The sequence below is a fragment of the Sminthopsis crassicaudata genome, chromosome 2 (assembly GCF_048593235.1).
Source record: "Sminthopsis crassicaudata isolate SCR6 chromosome 2, ASM4859323v1, whole genome shotgun sequence".
Classification (NCBI taxonomy): Eukaryota; Metazoa; Chordata; class Mammalia; order Dasyuromorphia; family Dasyuridae; genus Sminthopsis; species Sminthopsis crassicaudata.
In genome coordinates this window covers 511,112,119-511,135,992 of record NC_133618.1, presented here as the reverse complement: position 1 = coordinate 511,135,992, position 23,874 = coordinate 511,112,119, and the positions used below count along the sequence as shown (strand labels likewise).

The 23,874-nt window shown below is 45.5% G+C and overlaps 2 protein-coding genes across 7 annotated transcripts in view; one reads left to right on the top strand and one right to left on the bottom strand.

Moving 5' to 3' along the window:
* NDRG2 (NDRG family member 2) overlaps window positions 1–23,874 on the top strand; it is a 26,028-nt gene extending 2,154 nt beyond the window's left edge. The window contains exons 1-17 of one of the 6 annotated variants that reach the window (XM_074294138.1): window positions 13,639–13,704; window positions 15,365–15,433; window positions 16,222–16,302; window positions 16,602–16,643; window positions 17,078–17,183; window positions 17,507–17,627; window positions 17,810–17,872; window positions 19,598–19,658; window positions 19,776–19,862; window positions 20,128–20,184; window positions 20,389–20,492; window positions 21,068–21,112; window positions 21,457–21,508; window positions 21,930–21,977; window positions 22,291–22,326; window positions 22,421–22,472; window positions 22,837–23,874. In XM_074294138.1, coding sequence (XP_074150239.1) covers window positions 16,228–16,302; window positions 16,602–16,643; window positions 17,078–17,183; window positions 17,507–17,627; window positions 17,810–17,872; window positions 19,598–19,658; window positions 19,776–19,862; window positions 20,128–20,184; window positions 20,389–20,492; window positions 21,068–21,112; window positions 21,457–21,508; window positions 21,930–21,977; window positions 22,291–22,326; window positions 22,421–22,472; window positions 22,837–22,997 — 1,110 coding nt within the window. In that variant the 5' untranslated portion in view covers window positions 13,639–13,704; window positions 15,365–15,433; window positions 16,222–16,227 and the 3' untranslated portion in view covers window positions 22,998–23,874. Of the gene's footprint in view, window positions 1–13,634; window positions 13,705–14,341; window positions 14,432–14,774; window positions 14,835–15,364; window positions 15,434–16,221; window positions 16,303–16,601; window positions 16,644–17,077; window positions 17,184–17,506; window positions 17,628–17,809; window positions 17,873–19,597; window positions 19,659–19,775; window positions 19,863–20,127; window positions 20,185–20,388; window positions 20,493–21,067; window positions 21,113–21,456; window positions 21,509–21,929; window positions 21,978–22,290; window positions 22,327–22,420; window positions 22,473–22,836 lie in introns of those variants that run through there. The other 5 variants (XM_074294137.1, XM_074294140.1, XM_074294139.1 and 2 more) reach the window with 5 other exon arrangements.
* TPPP2 (tubulin polymerization promoting protein family member 2) lies at window positions 2,440–15,384 on the bottom strand. The gene is made up of 4 exons (XM_074294147.1): window positions 15,344–15,384; window positions 6,538–6,803; window positions 5,900–6,053; window positions 2,440–3,293 (listed from the first exon to the last, which is right to left on the bottom strand). The coding sequence occupies exons 2-4, from the start codon at window positions 6,708–6,710 to the stop codon at window positions 3,114–3,116; spliced, it is 507 nt and encodes a 168-aa protein (XP_074150248.1). The 5' UTR covers window positions 6,711–6,803; window positions 15,344–15,384; the 3' UTR covers window positions 2,440–3,113.

Sequence of the window (23,874 nt, the reverse complement as noted above, 5' to 3'; positions counted from 1 at the left end):
TTCTGATGGAAATTAAGTATCAGTCTATTGAGAAATTACTCTTGAGAGTAGTTATAAGGTATTAATGACATAAGAGGTATGGGAGTTCAGCATCTTTTAGCAAAATTTCTGTCTGAAGAAAGTACCTGTCCCATACCTGATTTAGAATGCATAATAAGTACCTTTCTGTTTTCCCCTTTTAGGAAGACTTTAGATAAAAGCTAAAATCTAATTTTTAAATAATTTATCCCAGTGTATAAGGGTGGGCATTTAATGAGTTGAAGAGAATAAGAAAGGAAACATAGTCTCCACTCATTAGAAGTCAGGCTCCCTACGAGTGAATTTGGTATAGAAGCTCCATGCTTGAGTGCAGATCAAAGGGTCCCCTAGGGAAAAGGGAGTTAGTATAGCACCACAGTCCCTTGGACCCAACTGTGGTGTCTTGTTAGATAAGACCATTTTCTTTCAGTAATAGTGGGATCCTCTGCCTCAAATGCAGAGCGCTTCCTAATCGGGGCAGGGCATCACAACAACAAAATCCCTCTGTGAGAAAAAAATCTGGTTTTGGGTTGAATTTGGGGATGAAGAATTGGTGTTCAGTTACAGTAATATTTTAGTGCATGAAACAACAGTATAGTATAATCTGCATCTGTCAAGAAGGACAAATTCAAATCTCAACCCCATCACTTACCAGCTGTGTGGCCTTACACTTAATCTTAGTATGATATATTTATTGAAGATAATTGTGTCTCATCCCCCAACCACTACCACAAATAAACCCAGAAGTGATCAATGATCATTGGGAACGTGTGGGTGAAGTTCCAAAGTTCACTACAGACAAGTCTTCCTGGGTTAGCTGGTTATAAGTGCGGCATGGATTTTTAAAACCTATTGGGGGTTGGGAGTGAGTGAGAAACAAGTACTTTGGCCTGGAAAACAACAGCCGTTCTGCTTGGAGATGGACCAGGAAGAACAATACATGTGGATTGAATTGAAGGTGGGTTTCTGATTAAATGATGGCAAACTGCTACAAGGTCTGAAGCAGGCCTAATTCACTGTGGGAGGACTACTTACTAATTTATTACTAGCCATAAACAGGTAAAGAAAACATTTTATATCCCATCCAACTGTCTACTCGGGCCATGTTGACAACTGTTTGCAGCTGTTCCACTTTTTCCTACTTGAACCAGCAGTTCTGAACCTTAAAAGTCTTTGAAGAATCTGTCTCCTATTCCTAATCTTTTCCCCCCTCCCATACTCCCAGAAATTTAACCTACTCAAATGTAACTAGAAATGTACAAATTGGAGATGAGGAGAAGTGTTAGCAGGCAAATGGCAAGAAAGCCTAAATTGAGGGCTTTATGGCTGGCTGCCCTAATACTCATCCATCTTGACCAAGGGTGCGTGAACAAGCTCACATTGTTCACTCTCTCTACTACTGGGTCCCTGATTCCAAAACATGCCATGCTTTACCTTCACACCCTCTCCAACCAGCAAGCCATCCTCTAGGCTATCTTTGCCATCTGCCTGTTGCTTTTTCCCCAACCCCAACATTTACTTTTTGCTCAAATCAGTAGCACAATTGCATCTGGAAAGAACAGTACCAATTGTTCTAGACATCAACTCATTATCCTTATGACTCTCTTAAAACCAAAATATGTTTTGTCTTCCCCTGTTTGAATATAAGCTCCTTGAGAACAGGGGCTGACTTTTTGTATTTGTATCTTCAGCTCTTAGCAGGGTCAGGCAAAGTAATGCCTAATAAGTAATGCTGACTCATTCATCCATCCATTCATTCAACATTCAAATAAATCCTGGAAAATACTCTTAGTGTGGGTAGGAAACAGGATGAGTAATAATATAAAAGTAGGAGCTCTGGGTTGTTAAATATCTAAGGGTAGTGGTTAAAAGTTGGGGGATAAAGCATGGGACCAGAATAGGATACTGTGAGTGTCCAAGAAGTTTAGCAATGAAGTAACTCAACCCTGGAGTAGATTGTGGTGAGCTAAGGAGACTCTCATATCCTGGGAAAGAGGAGGTCTTCAACAGGATCTTGGACTTTTTTTCACATACGTCCAACCTTAGAACTAGCTCAAAGGCAGAGCCAAGTTGACCGGTTCTAACCTTATCTGGTCTCTTCCTAGACCAAAGGTTCAATACAACCTCTGCTCCCACCCCTTCCCTTTGCTGTTATCCAGCCCTGCCTTGAGCAGAGGAGTGACATAATAAATCTATTCATAGAGAAAGTTAAACTGCCCTAAGTGGGAAGGACAGATTAAAGGAGCTGGAAGCAGGGAGACTGGTTGACTATAGTAAATTGGGAGGTAAGGAGCCTTACCAGTACATAAGAGATATCTGAGCCAGAACAGAGAGGTGATGGAAAATGGGAGCAGTCAAAAAGAGCAAATATATGTTTAGAGCATGGGTGGCAGAAAAAACAGGTGTGGCTTTGAAGGAAATAAGGAAGTTGGGTAAAGCAGGTTTCTTTAATATCTAACAGGTTTTCATCCTAGAACTCTTGGGATTGGAAACCCCTCTCTACTAAATCAATTTCACCAACGTCTGTTAAGATTTACTATGTACAAGGCACCGTTTTACTCTTCTCATTCTTAGCCCGCCCTTATACTTTCCGAGGGGAAAAGACATGTCAGGGGCTTCTAACCCCTTGCTGGGGGTGAGAAGGTAGATGTGTCATGATAAAAATAGGGGCAACAATTGCATTCACAGCTGGCTTTTCTTCCACATCCCCTGGGTCTGAGTTCCAAAGACTATATAAATAAGAGATTTCTGGTTTGGGGCCAGAGATTAGGTTGGGAAAGAACAGGAAGAGAAATTTAATGGAAGCTGCTCCCTACCTTATTACCCTGTGAGGAGGAGTCGGAAGGGTGGTCTAGGCTGTCTTTACGGAGTACCTTCCCTCGCTCTACCCTCTCCCCAATATGGATGAAGCAGCCTGCCTCCTGATACTGCCCGCAGGAGGCAGTGCGTGTTGGCTGCTGCACACACAGATGTTTATTGTCTCCCTGGTGGTGATGGAGTAAGAGCTAAGGAGAGGAAGTTGAAGATGGAGGGGGGAAACAGGGAGGCTCTTTCTCTCCCTATGCCCCATTCCCTATAAAGGGCAAGCCAGGCCTCTATTTTTTCTTCTTGTCATAGGTGCCAGCACCTTTGTAACCACTCACGTAGCCAGTGTTCATGTCCTCCCGCCCTGCTTTACCCTTCCCTTTACCAACTTCATCAAAACGATCCTTGTGGGAGCCTGTATACTTGCTGGGGTCTGTCAGACGGTCCACACCTCCCACTGTCATTGCTTTCTGTAAAATCATAGAAACCCACCGAAGAGCAGAGTTAGAATTGGAAGACCTTTTTTCCTACTCTATTCCATCTCCTACCCTTCTTTCCAACATGCATACACATAAATTCCCAGACCCCTCAATCCATCATCTCTCTTCCCTCCAACTGCCCAGAGTTATCACCATTTTCCGTATCATTGTATAAGGGGATCACCAACAAGCTGGAGTTCCTTAGCTGAAGTTAAGACCAGATGAGAAGACCTCTACCCCAGCACAGGCTGAAGGAGATTGGAAGAACTTCCTCTTCTAATCTAAAGAATCTTCTGTGGATACTCCTACACAAGGAGCCCAGCCAGTCAGCCCCTGCCCCAACCCCTTTTCCATGGAAATGTGCAAGAAGACACACTTGCTGAAGTGGGAGCATTGAAATAGAGGGTGACAAAGGCTAAGTTTACAAGGGATAGAAAGAAGAGGAAAGGGAGCCCAAGATTAGAATAAAGACAAGGAGTTTAGAGTATGAGAGTGTACCATTTCATTCTGGGAAGGGAGGAGATTGGAGAAGACAAAATGATATAAAAGGATCAGATGAAAGAACTGAGAGTGTAAAGCCTGAAGAAAAGACAAAAATGGGGCAGACAAGAGAAATAAGGATAGCCATCTTTAAGTAACTGAGAGAGAATCTGGTGCAAGAGAGATTATTATATTATTTTTTACTTTAGGAGAAATGAGTTGAGGCTTCAAGTTGTTGAAGCAGAATTTGAGTTCATTTGAAAGGGTGAATAGGCATGAATACACAGTATGTGCCAGTTATAACAAGGCAACTTTAATTTCTCAGGAAAAAAAAAAACCTGACATTTTGGGTCTCATTTTTAAAGCTTATGTTTTAAAATAAAATTTAAGTTTTTTTTTTTTAAATTTAGTTAGGTTTCAGTTTCCATGGCTTGATGAATTAAATCAATGTGCTTCATATAACTTAGTATCTTAAAAAGACTCAGTTCCTTGGGTGTACGTTATAAAAAATTGAAGTGGTTCTCTATCACTGGCAATTTCTATATAGAGACCACTGGTGGAGATTTTTGTAGAAAAATGTTCTAGATTGGGTTTGACTATATTGACCTCTGAAGATGCGTCCCACTCTTAGATTCAGATTGCTGGGATGAGCCCTCTACTTGAGTCCTTGCTTGAGAACAGAGGAAGTATGGTGCCAAAGGCTCAAGTGAATTTTTTGTTCTGTATCCTGATTTGTCACTCCTTGAGGAGTTTATATTCTATTGGACTGGCCTCAACGCCCTAATCAGTTAAGTGAGAAGTTTTCATCTGATGATTTCTAAGGGCTTTCCAGTTCTAATAGTCTCTATATCATTAATTCAGGCTTATATCCAGATTAACCCCTTGCTTCTTGAGACTTTTATAGCTGCTCTCTCTTGACAGGATTTGTAGTAGTGTGGCAGGAGTCATGGGTACCAATGGCCAGGTCTGACAAATGTTAATAAAGAATATTAAAGGTTAGGTTTGGAAAGTGAGATGAATTAGAAAAAGTGAAAACTTACTAGTAAATCTTTACTAGGAGATCCTTCACTTAGGTGCAAAAACTCAGCTGCATAAATAAGTTTAGAAGGATGGCCGTGTGGTTAAAAAGAATTTTATATATACACCACCTAAGGAAAGCTGAACATATGAGGACATATTAATGTGATGGAATCTTATAAGAAAAGAGGAAGGGAGTGGTTTCGAAAAATCCAAGAATACTTGTATGAACTGATATATAGTGAAGTGAACAGAACCAGGAGGACAATTTGTATAATAACAATATTGTAAAGAAAAATAACTTTGAAAGACTCAGGAATTCTGATCAACACAAGAATCAGCCACAATTCCAAAGGACCCAATGAAAAATGCTACCCACCTTCAGTTAGGGAGCTAGTGGACTCCACAGTACATACTGAGAGGTGTGTGTACGCACACAAACACACACACATATCTGTGTATATGTATCCACACACACAATGACATGGCTAATGTGATTTTTTTTCTTAACTAGACATGTTTGCAGAAGATTTTGTTTTTGTTTTTCTTGTTTCCTTAATGAATGGTGGGAAGGAGAGGATTTGACTGAAAATAAAAGTGAATTTTTAAAAAGGCATGGCAGTGGAATACAGCATTGTGATAAAGGAGTCAAAAGACGTGTGTGATCTGAGTCTGTGAAATTTGAAGGATTGTATTCAGATTGAGGGAAATGAGAGCGTCGATATTCTGCCCTAGATGGATCATAACTGGAACATGCCATACAATTATGGATACCAGAAGATAAAGGTAAAGGACTAGAAACTCTGCCCAGCAAGGGTTGGCTGAAGGAACTGCAGAGCTTTTACCTGGAGAAGAGGAGGATTATTATTGGGTAGAAGTAGGAGGACTATGGTAGGAGCAACAAACAAGGAAGCAGATCTGACTCAAGTGAAACTTAATAAACAGAGCTATCTGGACTGGAACAGGTTTCTCCAGCGGAGCTGGGGGGGAGAAGGGGAGTAGCGGGTTGTGAATGGGTTCTGGGAGCTTCTTCCCACTCCAGATTTCTCTGATTCTAGGCAAGGATTGAGGAGATTAAGGTCAAGATCAGTGTCACTCACAGTCACTCCTGAAGCAACTGGACCCTTGTTCTTCATGAGGGCAAACATACTCTGCAATGCCTCTTCTGGGCTTTTTCCAGTGAATTTTTTTTGACCCAGTTCCTTGATTGCTGACTGGAACCGACTCCAATCGATGCTTCGGACATTCTTTTCCCTGGAATGATTGACACCATGCGCAGTTGTGCTAAGACATAAGCGACTTCCTTCTCCTCCCTCCCCCCCAGCTCTGTCATCCCTGCCTCAGAATCAGCTTTCCAATCTAGAGCCTCTCCCCTCCTCTAATACCCCAGAATCCTTACCTTCGTTGCCTAAGATCTCTGAGTAAAAAGGGACGTCAGGCTTTATGGGGAGAATCTAACAGTCCTGTATTAAGGTAGGGGAAAATCTGAATTCAAAGCCTTCTTGCCTCCATTATTTCATTTAACATTTAAACATTTGACAATGTTTAAACAAACATTTAAAAATAAAACACGTGCCAGATATGAAAATTTAAAAAAGGGTTCATTACCTTATCACTTCATTCAGTGATAGCCCAGTGTCTCCTCAAACTTGTCACTCCTTCCCCGAAGCTAATGCTTTTACCCCTTTCTCTTTCCCCATCCCCAGGCGCCATAATCTAGATTCCACGGCCTCCTCACTTGACTTTGCTGAACACAATATCCACATCAGTGGGGGTGATTGCCTTGCCATCTATGATGCCGCAGTCCTTACACAACTTGACAAAGTTCTGGTTGTTGAGGTTACTGCCACTGGAGGAAGAATCCCCAAAGGCGGCAAAGAGGTGAAAGGTTTTCTCCGCTTCTGATTCCATTGGTCAGCTGCAGGTTAGGGAGAGGAGAGACAGGGAAAATGGTGGGGAGGGAAAAAGGAAGGGGAAGGGGGAGGGGGAGGGGAAGGGGGAGGCCTGGAGAGAGAGACGGAAAAGGGACTGGGTTAAAGCCGAGGCAGTGCAGACACAAGAGCTTCCCTGGCCTTCACTAATTTCCCTTTGTTTCACCCCCTCACCGCTAACTTCTTCCCAGAATCACTAACCCAGCCTCCTCCCTCTTTTGGCTTCCCACCTAAGAGGGACCAAATGGTGCCTGGAGCTGCCTGGCTTTTAGCTCTTTGGTGTAAGTATGTTGGGGGAGGGAGGAAAGTGTGGGTCTAGTATGGACTGCAGGCACCTGGGGAGAGGCAGCTGTGATCTCATCGATGATCTATGACATCAATGTGGCAAGCCCCCAGAAATCAGCCTGTGGGGTGGCTGAGTGGCCACATATCCCTCCGCTCTGCCCCCCATCTTGTCCCTCCTGGCCGGCCTGCCCTCCACCGACCTCCCCTGACCCAAACTGTCCTCATCCTACTGGGCCAGGCCGCTAACCTTCTGGTCCCTGGTCTTGCTGTCCACAAGCTCTTCCCAAGAGAATAGGGAAAGCAGAGATAACGGCGGGTCTGCACCAGGACAACTCCACCTCGAAGCTGCACGGCCCAGCGGCATTATCAGTCACCAAGTTCTGTTCCGACTCCTTCCTTAGAGTCTTTTCAATTCCTCCCTGTCTCTCTTTTCCTCCCACCACTGATCTGGTGTAGAATCTTGTACCTTAACCATACCTCCATTCTTCCTAGAACCTCATGTCTAGTCTTCCAGCTCCAGCTGCATTTCCCTTTAATTCAGCGGGCAAAAGACCAGATTCATCTGCCTAAAGGACAGGTGACAAGGCCAATGGGCGGCCTGGCTTCGGGCCAGTAAAATGGGAATTCATGTCCTGCTTCACATGTACCACTCTGGGCAAGTCACCCCTCCACTCCCCTAGGCCAGAAGTCTCAAATACCAACCAGAAATCAGATCAAAATGTAATTGGGAAATATGTAACAAAACAAATACAGATACAATAGAGTATAGATCTTGCCAATATGTGGTTTTCTGGGTTAATATGCAGCCTGTGGGGATCTTTATGTACAGATAGGTGGCTCCTGCTTCACTTTGAGTTTGACAGCACTGATCTAGGCAGTTTTCTATGACTACAAATTGCAGAAAGGGCCAGAGTTTTTTCTTCTAGGAAGTTCCCTCTATCAGTGAATTCACTTATCTAGTCCCTATCCTTAAGATCTTTGTCAGTGCCCTCTTCAAAATTCTTCAGTGGTTCTCCCCCCACCTCCAGTTTCCTTATCCTGACATTAAGGGCCCTTAAAAGCTAAGACCCAAGTATTTTTAAAGAAGTATAACCTTGGAGGCAATACTGGCTGCGTGAATGGAGTAGGTTACTTACCATCTCATTAACTCTTTAAGACTAGGAGCTGGATCTGCATCATTGAAGGATATTTTCACATTAAAAATTCCATAAGTGGATGAAATTAGGCAGTTAGGTGGTATAACAGATAAATCACTGGGCCTGGAGTCTGGAAGATGCGAGTTCAAATCCAGTCTCAGAAACTTACTATCTATGTGATCCCGGGCAAGTCATTTTAACCCCTATTTTGTTCAGTTCCTCATATATAAAACGGTTACACATTGGAGAATGAAGTGGTAAACCAGTTTAATATCTTTGCCAAGAAAACCTCAAGGACAAGTCTATGAAGTCATGAATAGTTGGACATGAATGAACAACAAATAGATGAAATGATGGGTCTGAATAAAAAATGAGAACCAAAACAAGAGACAAATCTTCCATTGCTTCCCAACATTCCTCATAGTTCCAAGAATGTCAGCTTATTCACTCTTCCCCACCAACTGCTTTGTGTCCATCAAAGTCTGTTTTCCAATCTATTGGAACTTGATTTTTTGTTTAAAGTTCAACTCCTGATTTCCCCTTAACTCAGGATTATTTCTCCCTTCCTAGAATTCCCTTACCACTTATAGTCTATTTTACAACTTAGATTCTTACCTATAGTGATAAGTCTATCAGATTTTAATTCTTCTGTAGATGTCCGATCAAAAAGCAGAAACTGATTACCCATCACCCCCCAGCATCACACCCTTGACTAAGATATTAAGTATTTGTTGCTTGTACATAAACAAGATTAAGTTTATTCCTAAAATCAACCTTCTGGACTTTTTGTGACTGCATTAGGGGTTGTCTTGGTCAAGATACTGGAGAGGTTTGTCATTTCCATCTCCCGTTCGTTTTACAGATGAGAAAACTGAGGCAACTAGGGTACAGTGACTTGCCTAGGGTCACATACCTACGGTCTGAGGTTGGATTTCAACTCGTGTAATTTTTTAAAAAGTATTAATTTTTGACATTTACTTTTACAAGATTTTTATTTCTATTTTTCTCCATGCTTCCCCCCTAAGACCACAATCAATCTGATATAGGTTATACAATTATAATCATATTAAACATATTTCTACATTAGTCATGTTATGAAAGAAGAATAAAAAAGGGAAAAACCATAAGAAAAAAACTTAACAATAAAGTAAAAATAGCTCCAATCTGCATTCAGATTCCATATTTCTTTCTCTGGATGTGGATAGCATTTTCTATCATGAGTTTTTTAGAATTTGTTTTATATCACTGTAGTGTTAAAAAGAGCAGTCTATCAAAGTTGATCCTCTGCATAGTATTGCTGTTACTGTGCACAATGTTCTGGTTTTGCTCACCTCATTTAGCATAAGTTCATGTAAATCCTTCCATGTTTTTCTAAAGTTCATCATTTCTTATAGAAAAACAATATTCCATTACACTCATATGCCACAGTTTGGTCAGCCATTCTCCACTTGATTGGCCTCCCCTTAAATATTTTTGTACATATGGGTCCTTTTCCATTTTTTACGACCTTTTTGGGATGCAGACCTAGTAGAGGTATTACTGGATCAAAGGTTATACATAGTTTTATAGCCCTTTGGGCATAGTTCCAAATTGTTCTCCAGAATGGTTAGATCAGTTCACAGTTCCACTAACAATACATTAATGTTCCAATTTTCCCATGTCCTCCCAAAATTTTATCATTTTTTTTTCTTTTTTTTCTTTTGTCTTGTGAATCAATCTAATAAGAGTACCATGGGAACTCGTGTATTTTTGACTCTAGGACTAGCAATTCCATGACAAAACTGTCTTTTATAAATCTGAGGCCAGCTTTGTAGAAGAAGTCTCCTATTTAACCTGAGTCTCCACTTTTATGAGCTCAGGGAAATAGAATGACTAGAACAAAGTGGACTTCGCATATTCCCATAGTTCAGCACACCAAAGGGACCAATGAGAGAAAGGGGGAGGAAGGATTTTTGCTTCTAGGGATTCTGAATCTAGGTCCTTGTGCCACATACCGGATATCGTCTGCAAATTTCTCATACCTCACTGAATTGATTTACAGCACCAAGTTGGCTGGAGACTAGGAGTTCAGCCTATCCCTAAGGGATCTAAATACGTCCACACTGTGGTTTTCTTTGTATACTGGTGTGTCAAGAGTTTTTTGAGAGGCTAGACTGCTAGGAGTCAAAAGTGAGATCCTGTATATGGAGTTTTAAGACTTTCGAGTCATGAGTCACTCCCTCTCATTCCCCATCTGCCATCACTTGTCAAGCAGCATGGTGGATTTTCCATCCATTTCTCATCTCTATTTCCTCCTCACCATTCTTTTTGCCTGTTGCAAAAGTCTATCCTTTTGTAATCTTCTGTCTACATGGGCCACAGTAATCTTCCTATAATACAGATGTGACCATGGAATCCACGTCATCCTCCTACTAAGCAACTTTCAATGGCCGCCAATTGTCCCTAGAATAAAATACAAAACCTCATCTTGGCACTTAGGTCCCTTCACAATCTGGCTTCCACTTAGTCTTCCAGTCTCTGTTCTGTCTTACTGGCTATTTACGTACATGATGTGACATCTTTTGAATCTATCCAACACTGAATTCATAGCTCCCTTCAAAGTTCAATGCAGGTACTAGCTCCTGCATGAAGCCTTCCTTGATACCCTTTTACTAGTGATCTCTCCCTCTTGATAAGATTTTCTTTTGAGGACAGGGAGGGTTTCATTTTGTCTTGGTAACCAGAGGCTCAACAATAATAATAACTAACGTTTATATAGGGCCTACTATGTGCTAGTCATGGTGCTAAGTGCTTTTTGCAATTATTTTTTTGAGGAAGTTAGATGCCATACAGTAGAGAAGGCCCAATCTGGAGTTCAAATCTGACTTCACACACTTACTAGCTTATTCAAATACTTTGTGACTCAGGGCAAGTCAATTATTTTTTTCAGTTTCCTCATATGTAAAATGAGTTTAAAGATCAAATGAGAATATACTTGTAGATGAGCTCAATCTACTATGTCACCTAAATATTTTCTTTAATGGGCTCCAATTAATTTGCAACAGATTCTCTTAATCAGTGGATCTTGGTTTCTCAATGGTTCATGACTGCCAGTGAAGACTGAAAAGTTATCATAGCCAAGAAAAACATTATCTTTTCCAAACTTTGAGGGGGATATTGATTAAGAGATACACCAATGAGAAGAGTCTAATGCAAATGGACTTGACCCCCACTTTATATATATATATATATTTTTTTTTTTTGCTAATTTTTCTGAGTTCTGGCTTTAATACTTCAAATGGCCCTTAACTAGCTGTATAACCCTGGGCAAATCACTTCACCCAATTTGCCTCAGTTTCCGCATCTGTAAAATGAACTGGAGTAGACAATAACAAACCACTCCAGTTTATTTGCTAAAAAAACCCCAAATGGGGTTACCAAGAGTCAGACCCAACTGAAAATAATTGAACAAAAACCAATTACTTGCATTGTAGAGAGCCAGTATAAATTTAACTCAAGTTTGTTGATTGAAATTGTCTTCTTCAAAATGTTTTCTGTTCAGTTCACTATATAGTGGAATCTTAGTAAATGTATATTAAAGTGAGATAAGCTTTTATTGTTGAATTTATGGCTAAAGGAACCTAAATGAAACAGCTTGATTTAGCTGTTCCTTTCCTAGCAAAAGTTTACCTCAGACAAGGAATCCTATCTCATGAGAACAGTTGTCTTTTCCTTGAAGGTGAGGACCCTACTTTCTGGGAACCATCCCAAATTGCTAGTGGAAATTTCCTGCTCATCCCTCCCCTCTCTTCCCTAGGCCCCTTATCAGGTTCTCCCTGAGTCATTCTGACCCAGAGACGAATTTAGATGTTGGAACTCCCAGGTCACCTCTCTCTCCCTAGTTCCCCTCCTCCATTCCCTTCAACTATGACTATTAGTAGACTAGTGTATACTTTCCAGCATAATTCAAGATTGAGGACCCTCAACATGATTAGTAAACAGGTTGGGAAAATACATAATGATCTTAAAAAACTATTATAGTTTCAATACTACATTAAAAATGAATCTGTATTTTGTTAATTGCAATAGAATTATTCTTCAAATAGACATTTGTTTATTTATGAATATAAGGGCTCTTTGCCATTATAACTTTAGGCTTATTGGTTGTGAATTACTGCTTTCAACCTAGAGAGCAGACTAATAAACGCTTTTTCTAGTTCTAAGGAAAGGTTTATATTCCCTTCCCTCAGGTCTATATAGTAAGTACTGATTTCAAGCAACTTCCTGTTACTGCTAAAGAAGACCCCCTCCTTCTTAGTTCTCTCCATCTCAGCATGGAGGAGGTCTACAACAAAATTCTTTGCCACCCACCTTCTTGTTCACAGCTATAGTTGTAGGCCCAGCTGCCTTTCCTCTCTCTGACTAAAATCGGGTTAAACCCTGGGTTTGGAGGGGAGAGGGGACTGGGCTGGAGGCCAGATTGCCTGTGTTCCGTGCCCAGCTCCCGATGGATAATGGTGAACAGAGTAGGGGGAAGGGTGTAGAAAAGAGGTTGTGGGGTGTTAGGAGAACTGGGTGTGTGTGTCTGATGCCTCTAGGGATTGGGGGGGCGGGAAATGGGGGCTTTGAAGTGATCCTGGCCTGATCCTTCTCTCAGAGCCTTCTCCTACCCAGCCCCTCCTTCCGTCCTGAAGCCCCTGCCAAGTGGGGATGAAAGGGGCATTGATGTTCCCTGGGGGAGTTGGAAAGGGGAGGGGGAGGCCGTAGTTCCCAGGCTTGGGGGGTGAGTTTGGGGGTCTGGGGAAGGGAAGGGGGTTGGTCTGTGCAGGCGTTACAGTTGGCAGCTTTAGTTCCATTGGTCATTGTTTCCAATTGGCTCAGTGCCGGGGGCCCCTAAATGGTGTCTCGGAAACCAGGCTGCACGGAGGTGGGGGTGGGCTAGGCTGGGCTGGAGAGTCCTGGGGGAGCTTGCGGGTTGGCAGGAGATGGGTAGGCGCAGTCAAGCCGGGCCTGCCTCATGCCCAGGGCAACCTCCCACCCTGCCCCAACCATAAGTGACCTACATTGAAAGAGGGGCGGGGATGAGGTAACGCAGGTCCTCCAGGGATGCCCGGGGAAGACCGACAGACAGGCAATGCAAGGGCTATAAACCCGAAAGGATTTGCCCTTTCCGGGACAGTGTTGGGCAGCCTCGGTCTCTCCCAGTCTTTGGACCGGGCAAGGAGGGGTTAGCTCAGTCCACAGCGGGGTCTCTTGGGCCCCAGCCCGGGACACCGTGTACTCCCCCAGCCCCCACCCACGGGGTTAACCCCGCCCCCAAGCCTGTTTACCCAGGAGTCAGAGCCTCTGGGGGTCCCCAGCTTTCCCTTCCCCCCGCCCCCCTGGGGCCATGACCCTGGAGTCCGCGTTGGCCAGTCCCCGTCTTCCCCCTCACTGTTCCCTCTGCCACCCCCCCCAACCCCCCGCCCCCTGCTCTATTTATAGCGGCCCTCAGTGCTCCCCGCCCCCCCGGGCTTGTTTTCCAACTACTCGCTCCGGAGCAGAGTAGGCAACCTCGGGACGCAGAGAACAGAGGTATCAGGACCCCCCCAGGCACGCCGGGGCTGGACCTCCCGAGGCTCTCCGAGGCCCCTGACCCCGGGCCTCCCCTCCTCTCCTCTGAGCCCACCCTCCCTCCTCTTCAGCTCCGATCGTCTCCTCTTCCACCTCTGCTCGCCCCTCTCCTGACTCAGGCGCCTTTGGGGAAAAGCGCTGGTGTTTGGGGCTGGGGTAGGGTCCTCAAATCCCCCGGCCGGAGAGACACAGGATAAGCGAGGGAGGGGGCGGCCGGGGAGGAGGACTTCGGGAAAGAGGTCTGGAGTCGAAGCTAGAACCCGGGGGTTGGGGAGGAAGAGCAGGTGTCGGGAGAGAGGGTGGGGGCCCGCCCACGACTTTGTGGGGGGCATCACCTCCTGGAACGACGCCCCCTCCCTCGTTCTTTCCCGATTATTGTCGAGGGGAGACCGAGGTGGAGCGCCTGCCATCCTGGCGGTCCTGTACGGTCCTGCTCCCGCCGCCGCCCGGGACCCTCGCTGTGAGCCCACCCTGGTGGGGGGCCCAGATCTGGGGCAGGGTCAAACGGGAAGGGCGTGTTTATCGGGGGCTTCTGGGGCGGGTTTTAGGAGCGGGCGGGTCCCGGACAGGCTGGGGAAGCGGTCCAGCGGCGAGCGTTTGTTGGGCGGGTCTTGAGGGCGGGGAGTTGGGGCGGGCCGGAGTCAAAGACGAGTGAAGGTGGAATCGGCGGCTGAGACCGCGGCAGCAGGTAGGGGGAGGGGCGGGCCGCCCCGTCGGGGGTCGGTGGGGTCCGTGGGGCCGGAGGGAGGGAGGGCGAGGGCGAGCTTGGGGCCTGCGAGGAGGGCGGGAGCGGGCGCGGAGCTGGGCAGCGGCTGGCGAAGAGTACAAAGCGCTCCGCTCCGCCGGGCGTGTGTGAGCCCGGCGGCTCGTACCTGCGCGTCTTAGTCAGTCACGAGTGGGTGGCTTCGACCACATGAATGGGCAGCGTGTCCGGGCACGCGGGAACGGGTCTCGGGCGCTGAGCGGAGCCCGGCCCGGAGGGTGGTGGAAGCGGGAGGAGCCACTTGCCAGACCCCAGACTCGGATCCGGCGCCGACGTGGGGCCATCCCCGGGACCCAACCGGCCCCCATCCCTCCCAGCACTGACTTAGGTTTGGGGGGAGAGGGGCCTTTGGAGTAGCTGAGAGAATGGGTACTCTCTCCCATGGTCACCCAGAGGGTTTTAGAGGCCGACTGGAAGGGCTCTGGAGGCCAGTTCTCTGACAGAAGAGTGGGAACGGTTTACCTGGAGTCTCGAGTCTAGTGGTGCAAGAGCAGTGATTAGACCCCCAGCCGTCAGGAGTCCAGTGTTTAATGTCTGGCACAGAGGAGGTGTTTAATAAGCACACTTCCATCGGGTGCTCGGGCCTTCTGCCCTCAAGGCCTTGCCCTTTTTGTTCCTACCCCCCATTCCTTTACCGAGTCCTTAAAAATATCCAGAAAAAATCAAAAAAACTATGGTCAGAATTCCTGAAAAGGAAGAAAGGAAGACTATCTTTGGGTTTGAGGAAACCTTATTGCCATCACGGGGGTCTCTGAGAAGAAAAGTAGTCAGTAATGTTGGGCCTAGTTGAGGCTACCCTCCCTAAAATGCCAAGGTCTTGCCCCTGGGGTCACTCACCTCTTCTCTGTGTCTCTTCAGACCCCTGGACTGAAAAGAGCGAGAACCCAGTCACCCTTAACCCGGCTGCATCTGGCCAATAAGAATCCAGTAAGTGACCCCACCCACTGCCCTGTCTGCAGCTGATCCTACTCTGTCTGTCTGTCTTACCCCCCCCCCCCAATAATCCACTTAAAGTTGGCATATGAATTTATTATTCATGGACCATTGGTAGAGGGAAGTAAGGGATGGTGTTAAGTAGAGGGCTATGTCCCCCAAAAGTTCAACCTTTTCCTCCTTTCTGGTTGTTGTTGTTCTGGGCACTTTGATCCCTTTTTCCAGCCACTGACCTTGGGGGGCTGGGAACTGAAGGTCACAATCAGTTATGGACTCTCCTTCTTTGTACCTTGGGTGTAGACCTTTGGACTACTTGGTTCCTTGAGCCCACCAATCCCACTCCCCTGCATCTGGGGGCAGCCTCTGATCCAGGGTGGAGGAGGGAGGGGGGAGACCCTAAATATAGGCTCAGGAAACATGAGCTGTCCCACTGCCCCTCCCTGGGTATTTCTGTCCTGGACAGAGGAGAGGAAAAAGAAGGATTGGTGGCAGTAGTGTAGCATATCTGTAGTCCTTACCCATATCTCCAAATTTCCCACTTTGTAATGTGAGAAAATGTCAAATGTGGCTAGGATTTGTCCATGTCATATTAATGGATTTCATCCTCACATGTTCCAAGTCCTATTGCATTGTTCCATTTTCTGAGAAGATAGTTTTAAAGGGGATGTCATGGACAAATATTTGGGGACAGACCAAGGTGTGGGGAAAAGGCAGTTTCTAAGGAGAATTAAATTCTCACAAACTCCCTTTTTTCTCTCCTCCCTCACCTCATATCTTCTCAGGCCACCATGGCGGAGTTACAGGAGGTGCATATTACTGAGGAGAAACCACTGTTACCAGGACAGACTCCCGAAGCTGCCAAGGTTGCTGGATACCCTCTGATCCCCAAATACTAGACATGAAGACCCTTCCCTTGATTTATACCCTAGTTTCTCTCCTCCCAAACATCATCGCTTGGACTCTAGTCCCCATCCCTGTGCTGGTAGTCTTCTGCCCATGCCCCTAACACCATTCCCCACACTAACCACCATTTTCTCTGTCTCTGTCAATTCTTTATCTCTTTTGTTTTTGAGTTGATCTTTGTCTACCCTTCTTCACCTATATTTCTGTCTATATCTCTTGCTGTCCATGGCTCTGTCCGTGTCTCTGTGTATCTCTCCAGGAGGCTGAATTAGCTGCCCGAATTCTCTTGGACCAAGGACAGGTAACAGTTTGGGGCAGACCCAGGGTGGGAAGGGTAGGGATTCATACCCCTCTCCCTTTGGCAATTAGAGAGAAGCTTCCAGTCAGTCTTGATTTCTTAACTTCCTTTCCCTCCCCTTTCTGTTTTTTTTTTTTTTTTTTTTTCCTATCACAGTAGGTTCCATTCCCCTTTTCTCCTCTCTCCCCATTTTCTCTTTTCTTGGAGTTCCCTGGTTCTCTTATTTTTTCTCTTAATCTGACTCATCCCCATATTGATTTTCCATGTTACTAAATCCTCAACTTAACTTTCTCTGATGTAATTTTCTTCCTGTGCTCTGATCTCACTTCTTTCACTCTTGCTCTTCTTCCCTGTCCCCCAACCCTGATCTGACTTTCCCCTTGACTTCTGCCCTCTTCGTCTAACTTCATCTTGACTCTGATCTCTGTTCCTCACAGACTCACTCTGTGGAGACCCCCTATGGCTCCGTCACTTTCACTGTCTTTGGCACCCCCAAACCCAAGCGTCCAGCGATCTTCACCTACCATGATGTAGGACTCAATTGTAAGCAGTTCCTCTAGAATTCTTCATATATCCTCATTCTCAGCCCTACTTTCTCCTTTGTTATAGGCCTGTGTCTGATACTGGTATCTCCCATCTAAGCCACCCTCTACTCCCAACACACTCCCTTTGAAACCTCTTCCTCCATGTAGGGAAGAGGTCAGGGGAACAGGTAGCCCAGGAGGAAGGGGTAGAGATGAACAAACATGGAAGATCTTCCCCAGTCTGACTCTTTCCTGGGAAGGTGTTTGGGGTCTGGCTCATGGGATTTTCTCTCCCTGATTAATTCCTTTGTCTGGGTGTTTTTTTTGGGGGAATCTCCTCAGATAAGACTTGCTTCAAGCCCCTGTTTGATTTTGGAGACATGCAGGAAATTATCAAGAACTTCGTTCGTGTTCATGTGGAGGCCCCTGGCATGGAGGATGGAGCACCTGTGTTTCCTCTGGGGTAAGAACCCTTTCAATTTATGATAACCAGATATCTGCTTATGAACAAATGGTGGGGGGGGGGGGGAGACAGAGGACCAACAGCTAGGAGAAGTGAAAGGGGAAGAAGAGATGGTCATTAGGGGATAAGAGGTGGTGGGATATTAGGAATTTCAGAAGGCTTAATATTTCCATCTCCCTCAGGTACCAGTATCCATCTTTGGACCAGCTTGCAGAAATGATCCCTGCTATCCTGCAATACTTAAAGTGAGTCGCCTGGAGATTCTTCTCTTCCCCCACTAAAACAAGTATTCCCTATCTTCCATCCCAAGTTATGATTTCTACTCTTGGGCATTTTGTCTCTCCTGTCCACATTCATATCTTATAGGTGGTTACTGTTGGGGATGGATGGAGATGATTGGAGATTTAAGTTGGGTTCCAGAGGGTGAAACCAAAACAGATGGGTCTGACTGGGGTGCCTAGGTTGGTGAGAAGGGGAAAAAGGAGAAAGAGGTTTAATGTTGGTTCTGAGTTTATGAGAGTTTCCTTAGTACTCTTGATCTGCAGACTGGGGAGGGGCCCCTTCTGATCAGGAAGCTAGAAGTAAAGGGGAAGGGGGTGACAAATCCTGAGGAACCAGACGAACCTGTCCTTTCCCCTTCTCTCTCCTCCTCCCTCGGTCCTTGGTATGCAGAGTTGCATGTTCTCGGTCCTGTTCTTAGCCCTCTTTGTGTTCATCACAGAATTGGCCAGCTCTGCTTTTCTCGTTTCCCTCAACCGCTCACAGTATCTGTATCACCTTTCATCTCTAGTCTTAAGTTTTCACTGCCTGTGAGAGTCTGTGCTTCTTTCTATATTCTCAGTATGCAAAATAGGATCAAAACCAAAAATAGAACCAAGTTGGAAAAGCTATGGGAGGGTAGGGTGGGGCACAGTGAATTGGGAGAGTAGTTTTTTATGGTTAGCCCCCCCTTTTATTTTTTGCTCGGTCAGACCCCTTCTGATCAGTCATATCCAGATTTTTTCCTTTCTTGCTGCCTACACTTGTTTTCATCTGCCCCACCCTGTAGAGGATGGCTCCTACCGTGACTGCCTGTGGTCTTAGGGGAAGGAGGGAGGGAGATCTGAACAGTTGAATTGTTGTAAGTGAAAAAGAAGGACTGGTCATTGTTGTATATACCCATGTTGTGAGTCACATCTACTCAGCTTCTTCACTGTGAGATAAGATGCACCTTAGTCAGAGTTTGAGCAAAGGGTGTCCAAGGGACACCTGACACTATAAGGAAGAAAAGCCAAGGACCTGAGGTTGAAGTCAGCTTGGAGAAAGACTAATGGTAGCTAGGTTTGGCATCAGGGAGAACTGAGTTAAATCAAACCTCAAACACATACTAGTTGTGTGGCCTCAATTTCCTCATCTATAAAATGGGGATAATAATAGCACCTCCTTTCCAGGTTGTTATGAAGATGGAATGAGATAATATTTATAGAGCTCTTAGCACAGTGCCTGGCACATAATGAGTGATACAAAATGCTAGCTATTATTATTATTATTATTATCAATATGTCTTATCAGAGTACTGAGTTCTATCATCCTGAAAGGAATCCTGTACTGTTGGATCAGATTAAAATTTAGATGAGAGATAGGAATGATTTGGGATCATCTGCTCTTCACTCTTAAGTACTTTCTTACTTTTCCTGTTTCTTGCTTTCAAATCTACCTCCAGTTTTCTTTTCTCCATGTCTGGATTTATCTCTTCCTTTTCTGGGTGAGGGGATTTCAGAGACTTTTAGAAGCCTTGGTTTTCTAAGCTGACTAAGGTGGGGAGAGGGCAGAAGGCAAGTTAGTCCTGAGAACAAAGGGCCGGGCTTCCTGTAAGCCTTATGGCTCTCTACCTCTCTTGAATTTTAGCGCTTGTTGGTAAGGGAGATTTGGAACACGACAGTTCCTTCTTTGTCTCTCATCTTCTACTCTAATTTTCTTTCCCCTCACAGCTTCTCTACCATAATTGGAGTTGGGGTCGGAGCTGGAGCCTATATCCTGTCTCGATTTGCTGTAAGAAAAGAGGGAGATGCCAAGATGAGGGAAAGATAATTCAGGGGATTTAGGGAAGGGAGTCTGAATTGGAAGGGTAGGGGAGATTTAAACTTTCTTCTCTTTATTGTTCCTAAGCTTTCAAACCCAGATGTAGTGGAAGGTCTTGTTCTCATCAACATTGATTGCAATGCTAAGGGCTGGATGGACTGGGCTGCCCACAAGGTTTGGAGGGACAAGTGGGATGTCTGGATATGTCAGGGGAGAGGGAAGCAGACAAGGATCGTAGGACATATTATACAGATGAATGTTCCCCCACGTTGGGGAGCTCTCTTAAGCTTTGTATTAGAAGTGTGTCCAAAGTGAAAAAAGAAAGGGGGCTGGTGGGAGTGAAGTGGGAAGCCCTGACTCTACCAGGATGGGACAGGGGGTTCTAATGAGAATTCCCCCTTCCTCCTGTGCCATCTCTTACCTAGTCTTCTTCCTATAGCTGACCGGCCTCACCTCCTCCATCCCTGAGATGATCCTTGGGCACCTCTTCAGTCAGGTACTGGGATGTCAGTAGGAATCATGGCAACTTGGGGGAGAGAAGGGAACCACAAGGGATTCTTGGGAGCTTCATCACCTTTCCTAGAGGAGACAAGACCAAATGAGGAAAGACTAAGGGCTCCTGGGACATCTGGTAATGATGGCTTCCCTGCTAGCCAGAATCTTTTCTTCCTTTTCATCCCACCTCCCTCCTCTTTTCCAGGAAGAGTTGTCTGGTCACTCTGAACTGGTGCAACGGTATCGAGATGTTATTATGCATGCCCCCAACCTAGAGAACATTGAGCTCTTCTGGAACAGCTACAACAAGTAACTGAGCAGCATTATATATGTGTGTGTGGGGGCGGAGATTGAGTAAATATATTACTGTTATTGCAGCAAATGGGAAGAGAACAAAATGAAGGGGGGGTGGGACATACACATGGGAGATGGACATAGAGGTCAATTAAAATAGGTACCTAATGGGAGTCTTTGCAACTGCAGCTACACCTGGGGCAGGCCGGAAAGAGTGGAAGGAATTCCTTTTTTTGGAGGCGGTGATAGGTTTCTGGTTTCCCAGCATTTAGATAATTACATCACAAAAACACACACACACACACACACACACACACACTTTTAGCCTTCCCATACCACACACTGCCCCCCCCCCCAATTACACAGAACACCATACATTACACACCATGCAGAGGCTCTCTTATTTCAAGTTTTTGAGACCCAAACAATTAAGCCCAACCCATCTCATTTAGTTTACCACTTCCTCCATTCCCCATGATTCAGTCACAGTCATTTCTGTTTTGGGGACCTTGGGGGATGGTAACCTTTCTCTGAATAGGGAGAGGATCATGCCTCTAATTACCCCCCTCCTTTTCTTCTTTTGCCTCTAGCCGCCGAGACCTGCATTTTGAGCGTAGGGGAGATTCAACCCTCAAGTAAGATCTTCCAGGATCCATGCTCTCTGATATTCTCCCTGCATTTCCCCAAAGTACCCACACGTCTTAGAAAATTTGATGCCAAATTGCTGGCCGAGTGGTCTAGATTTCCCCTTGATTTTCACACATCTCCCGACTTGTCTCCCAAAACCACTTTTCTAGACTTTTCCTTCTTTGAAACTGAGAAATGGGAAGTGTAGGGGTTGGGATGAGGGTTATAGGGGATAGTCCCCAGTTAAGGTCACCTTCATATTAAACAATTATTCAGTTGCCTTCCCCAAGGAGGCAGCCAAATTCCCTACTCTTTATTATTATTATTAATACTAAATTTATTATTTATTCAGGTGCCCTGTGATGCTTGTGGTGGGAGACCAGGCACCCTATGAAGATGCTGTGGTCAGTGGGATATTCTAGAATTGGGTCTTAGGGTAGTGGACTTAAAGGGTTTACCTAATCTCTAGGCTCTGGAGCAAACATATCAGAGCTTTGTTTTGAGGGGGAAGGAGTCAGTATCAAAATGGCAGAATGGTAGAAGAGGAAGGCGTGCTTGATTTGGAGGGGGGAGATCAGGGCTCAGATATTAGCTCTGTCACTTGTGTGACCTTGGGCAAATGACTTTTTTGGGGGTTGGTTTAGCTAACTTCATAGGGTCTTGTCCCCTCCTGTTCTTAATCTGTGATCTTATATAACTTGAAGTTTTCAGACGGGGGGGTGGGGGTGGGAGGGGGGAGCATTTGGTGGGCCCTGCTTCAGGAGTTGGGAAATTAAGATTCTCAGAAGCTAGGGATCCTCCCTCATCTTGTCTTCTCCGAATCAGGTGGAATGTAATTCGAAGCTGGACCCAACCAAGACCTCTTTCCTCAAGGTCAGTCACCACTCCCTCCCAGCTCTGACTGCCCTTCTCCTGTCCATGACTCATGGTCCTGCTGTTTCTTAGTCCTCAGCTTCTCTCGTCTTAGTTTTCTTGGTCTTCTGGGCCTTGTTCAGCTGAATGTGGGAGGGGGGGTGAGATAAAGTTAGAAAGACTGATTAAAAGCAAAAGAGGGGGACTCTTTTGAAGAGTAGAGGTTTAGGTGGGGATTCTTTTGAAGAGTAGGGGTTTAGAAATATGTTCTTGCTCCGGTCTCATGACTTAGTTTGTCCAAATCATCTTGCTTTTGTAAATTTCTCCCAAATAGATGGCAGATTCTGGAGGTCAGCCCCAGCTGACCCAGGTGAGTTCCCTGTTACCTGTAAGCCCCAGTTTATCCTCCTTCAGTCCTGAATTCCTCAACGCTCCTTGACTGCTTCTGTACCATACCTTTACAGCCAGGCAAGCTGACTGAAGCCTTCAAGTATTTTGTTCAAGGCATGGGCTACAGTGAGTATGACTTGTAGGGCAGAAGAGGGAGATCAAGGTTTCTTTCTTTGTGTTAAGAATTCTGATTCTGGGTCCCCTTCAGAAGAGAAGAACTGGGGGTGTGGGGAGTGGAGAGGTTGGGGCTGGAGCTGGAGTTTGTCTATATGTCTCTCTCTTCCGTTTCCTGTTTCCTGCCTCAATTCTCCTTGACCTCTTTCTCCTGTCATGAGCCCTTTGTCTTTCTTCTTTCTAGTATCCCCCAGTTCTTGCTCTTGCCTTCCTTATCTATGCCAGCTCTTTTTTCCTGATACTCATATTTTTGATTTTTATTTTCCCTTTATCATTTAACAACTTTTTCATAAACAACTGCCTCCAATCTCAACAGTGGCGTCTTCCTGTATGACCCGTTTATCTCGGTCCCGAACTGCCTCTCTGACCAGTAGAGCTTCGATTGATGGCGGCCGTTCTCGAACTGTCTCTCAGAGCAGCGAATCTGGGACTGTTCCTTCAGGGTCTCCAGGACATACTATGGAGGTCTCTTGTTGAGCATCCCTCCCTCCCCTTTTGAAGGACCTGGCCCGAACCTCCCCCCAGCCCTCCAGATCTAACCCAGGGGGTATATAAGGGTGATAGGCCGGAGAGAGAACAAGAGAGAGAGGTGGGACAAATTCTGCAGGGAGATGACTTTGACCTTTTGATTTCTACCCTAACCTTGACCTCTAACTTGTGGACCCCCCCCTCCCCAAACCCTGGGAGAGAGATCCTAATATCTCTTAGGGACCCAGACCCGACTTTTCATTCCTGGATAGTCTCCTTATTTTGGAGAAAGACGTAGAGGGGACATGCTATTCCTTGATCCAGGAACCTTCATATGAGGGAAAAGAGGTTGCTGCACCCCAGCTCAAATTATTTTTTTCTAACCCACGATGCAGTGTAATAAAGGCATCTGGGGAACCCACTGGGGATGGAGTTGCTAATGCTGATTCTGATTAATCCTTATTCCCCTAATGGGGATGGCTGTGTGAGTGACAGTATGAGTGTTTAGGAAACTTATTGGGTATTCAGGGTCAGTAAAGGCCCTATGATTGCAATGGGGATGTCCAAATGATAGAGAAGAAATAGTAGTGGCAGGTGGTGAGTGTGAGTGAACGTGCAAGCTGGAGGCAGGAGCTGGAGTGGGGAGGGAGCTGGGGCCGCTTGGCTGCACTAACTCTATAGTTACCAGTTTTTATGGAGTGAGGTGGGGGGGCCCAGATTAAGGCTGTGCTGCTTTAGACTTGCCATGAGGAGTGGGCAGGATTGCCTAGGGAGCAGGGTAAGTGTCTGGGGGCTCTGACCACATTATAGTAGAGGGGAAATTGCCCCCTATGAGCCCATTGTCCCTCACAAACTCCCTTTGTAACAATAAATTGTGTAGACAAGA

Coding starts and splice junctions, on each gene's coding strand:
- TPPP2 (XM_074294147.1), bottom strand. CDS start 6,710: ATGGAATCAGAAGCGGAGAAAACCTTTCACCTCTTTGCCGCCTTTGGG. Junction 6,054..6,537: donor ATTGTGTTCAGCAAAGTCAA/GTGAGGAGGCCG, acceptor CAATCATTCCAG/GGAAAAGAATGTCCGAAGCA. Junction 3,294..5,899: donor CAGTTGCTTCAGGAGTGACT/GTGAGTGACACT, acceptor ATGATTTTACAG/AAAGCAATGACAGTGGGAGG.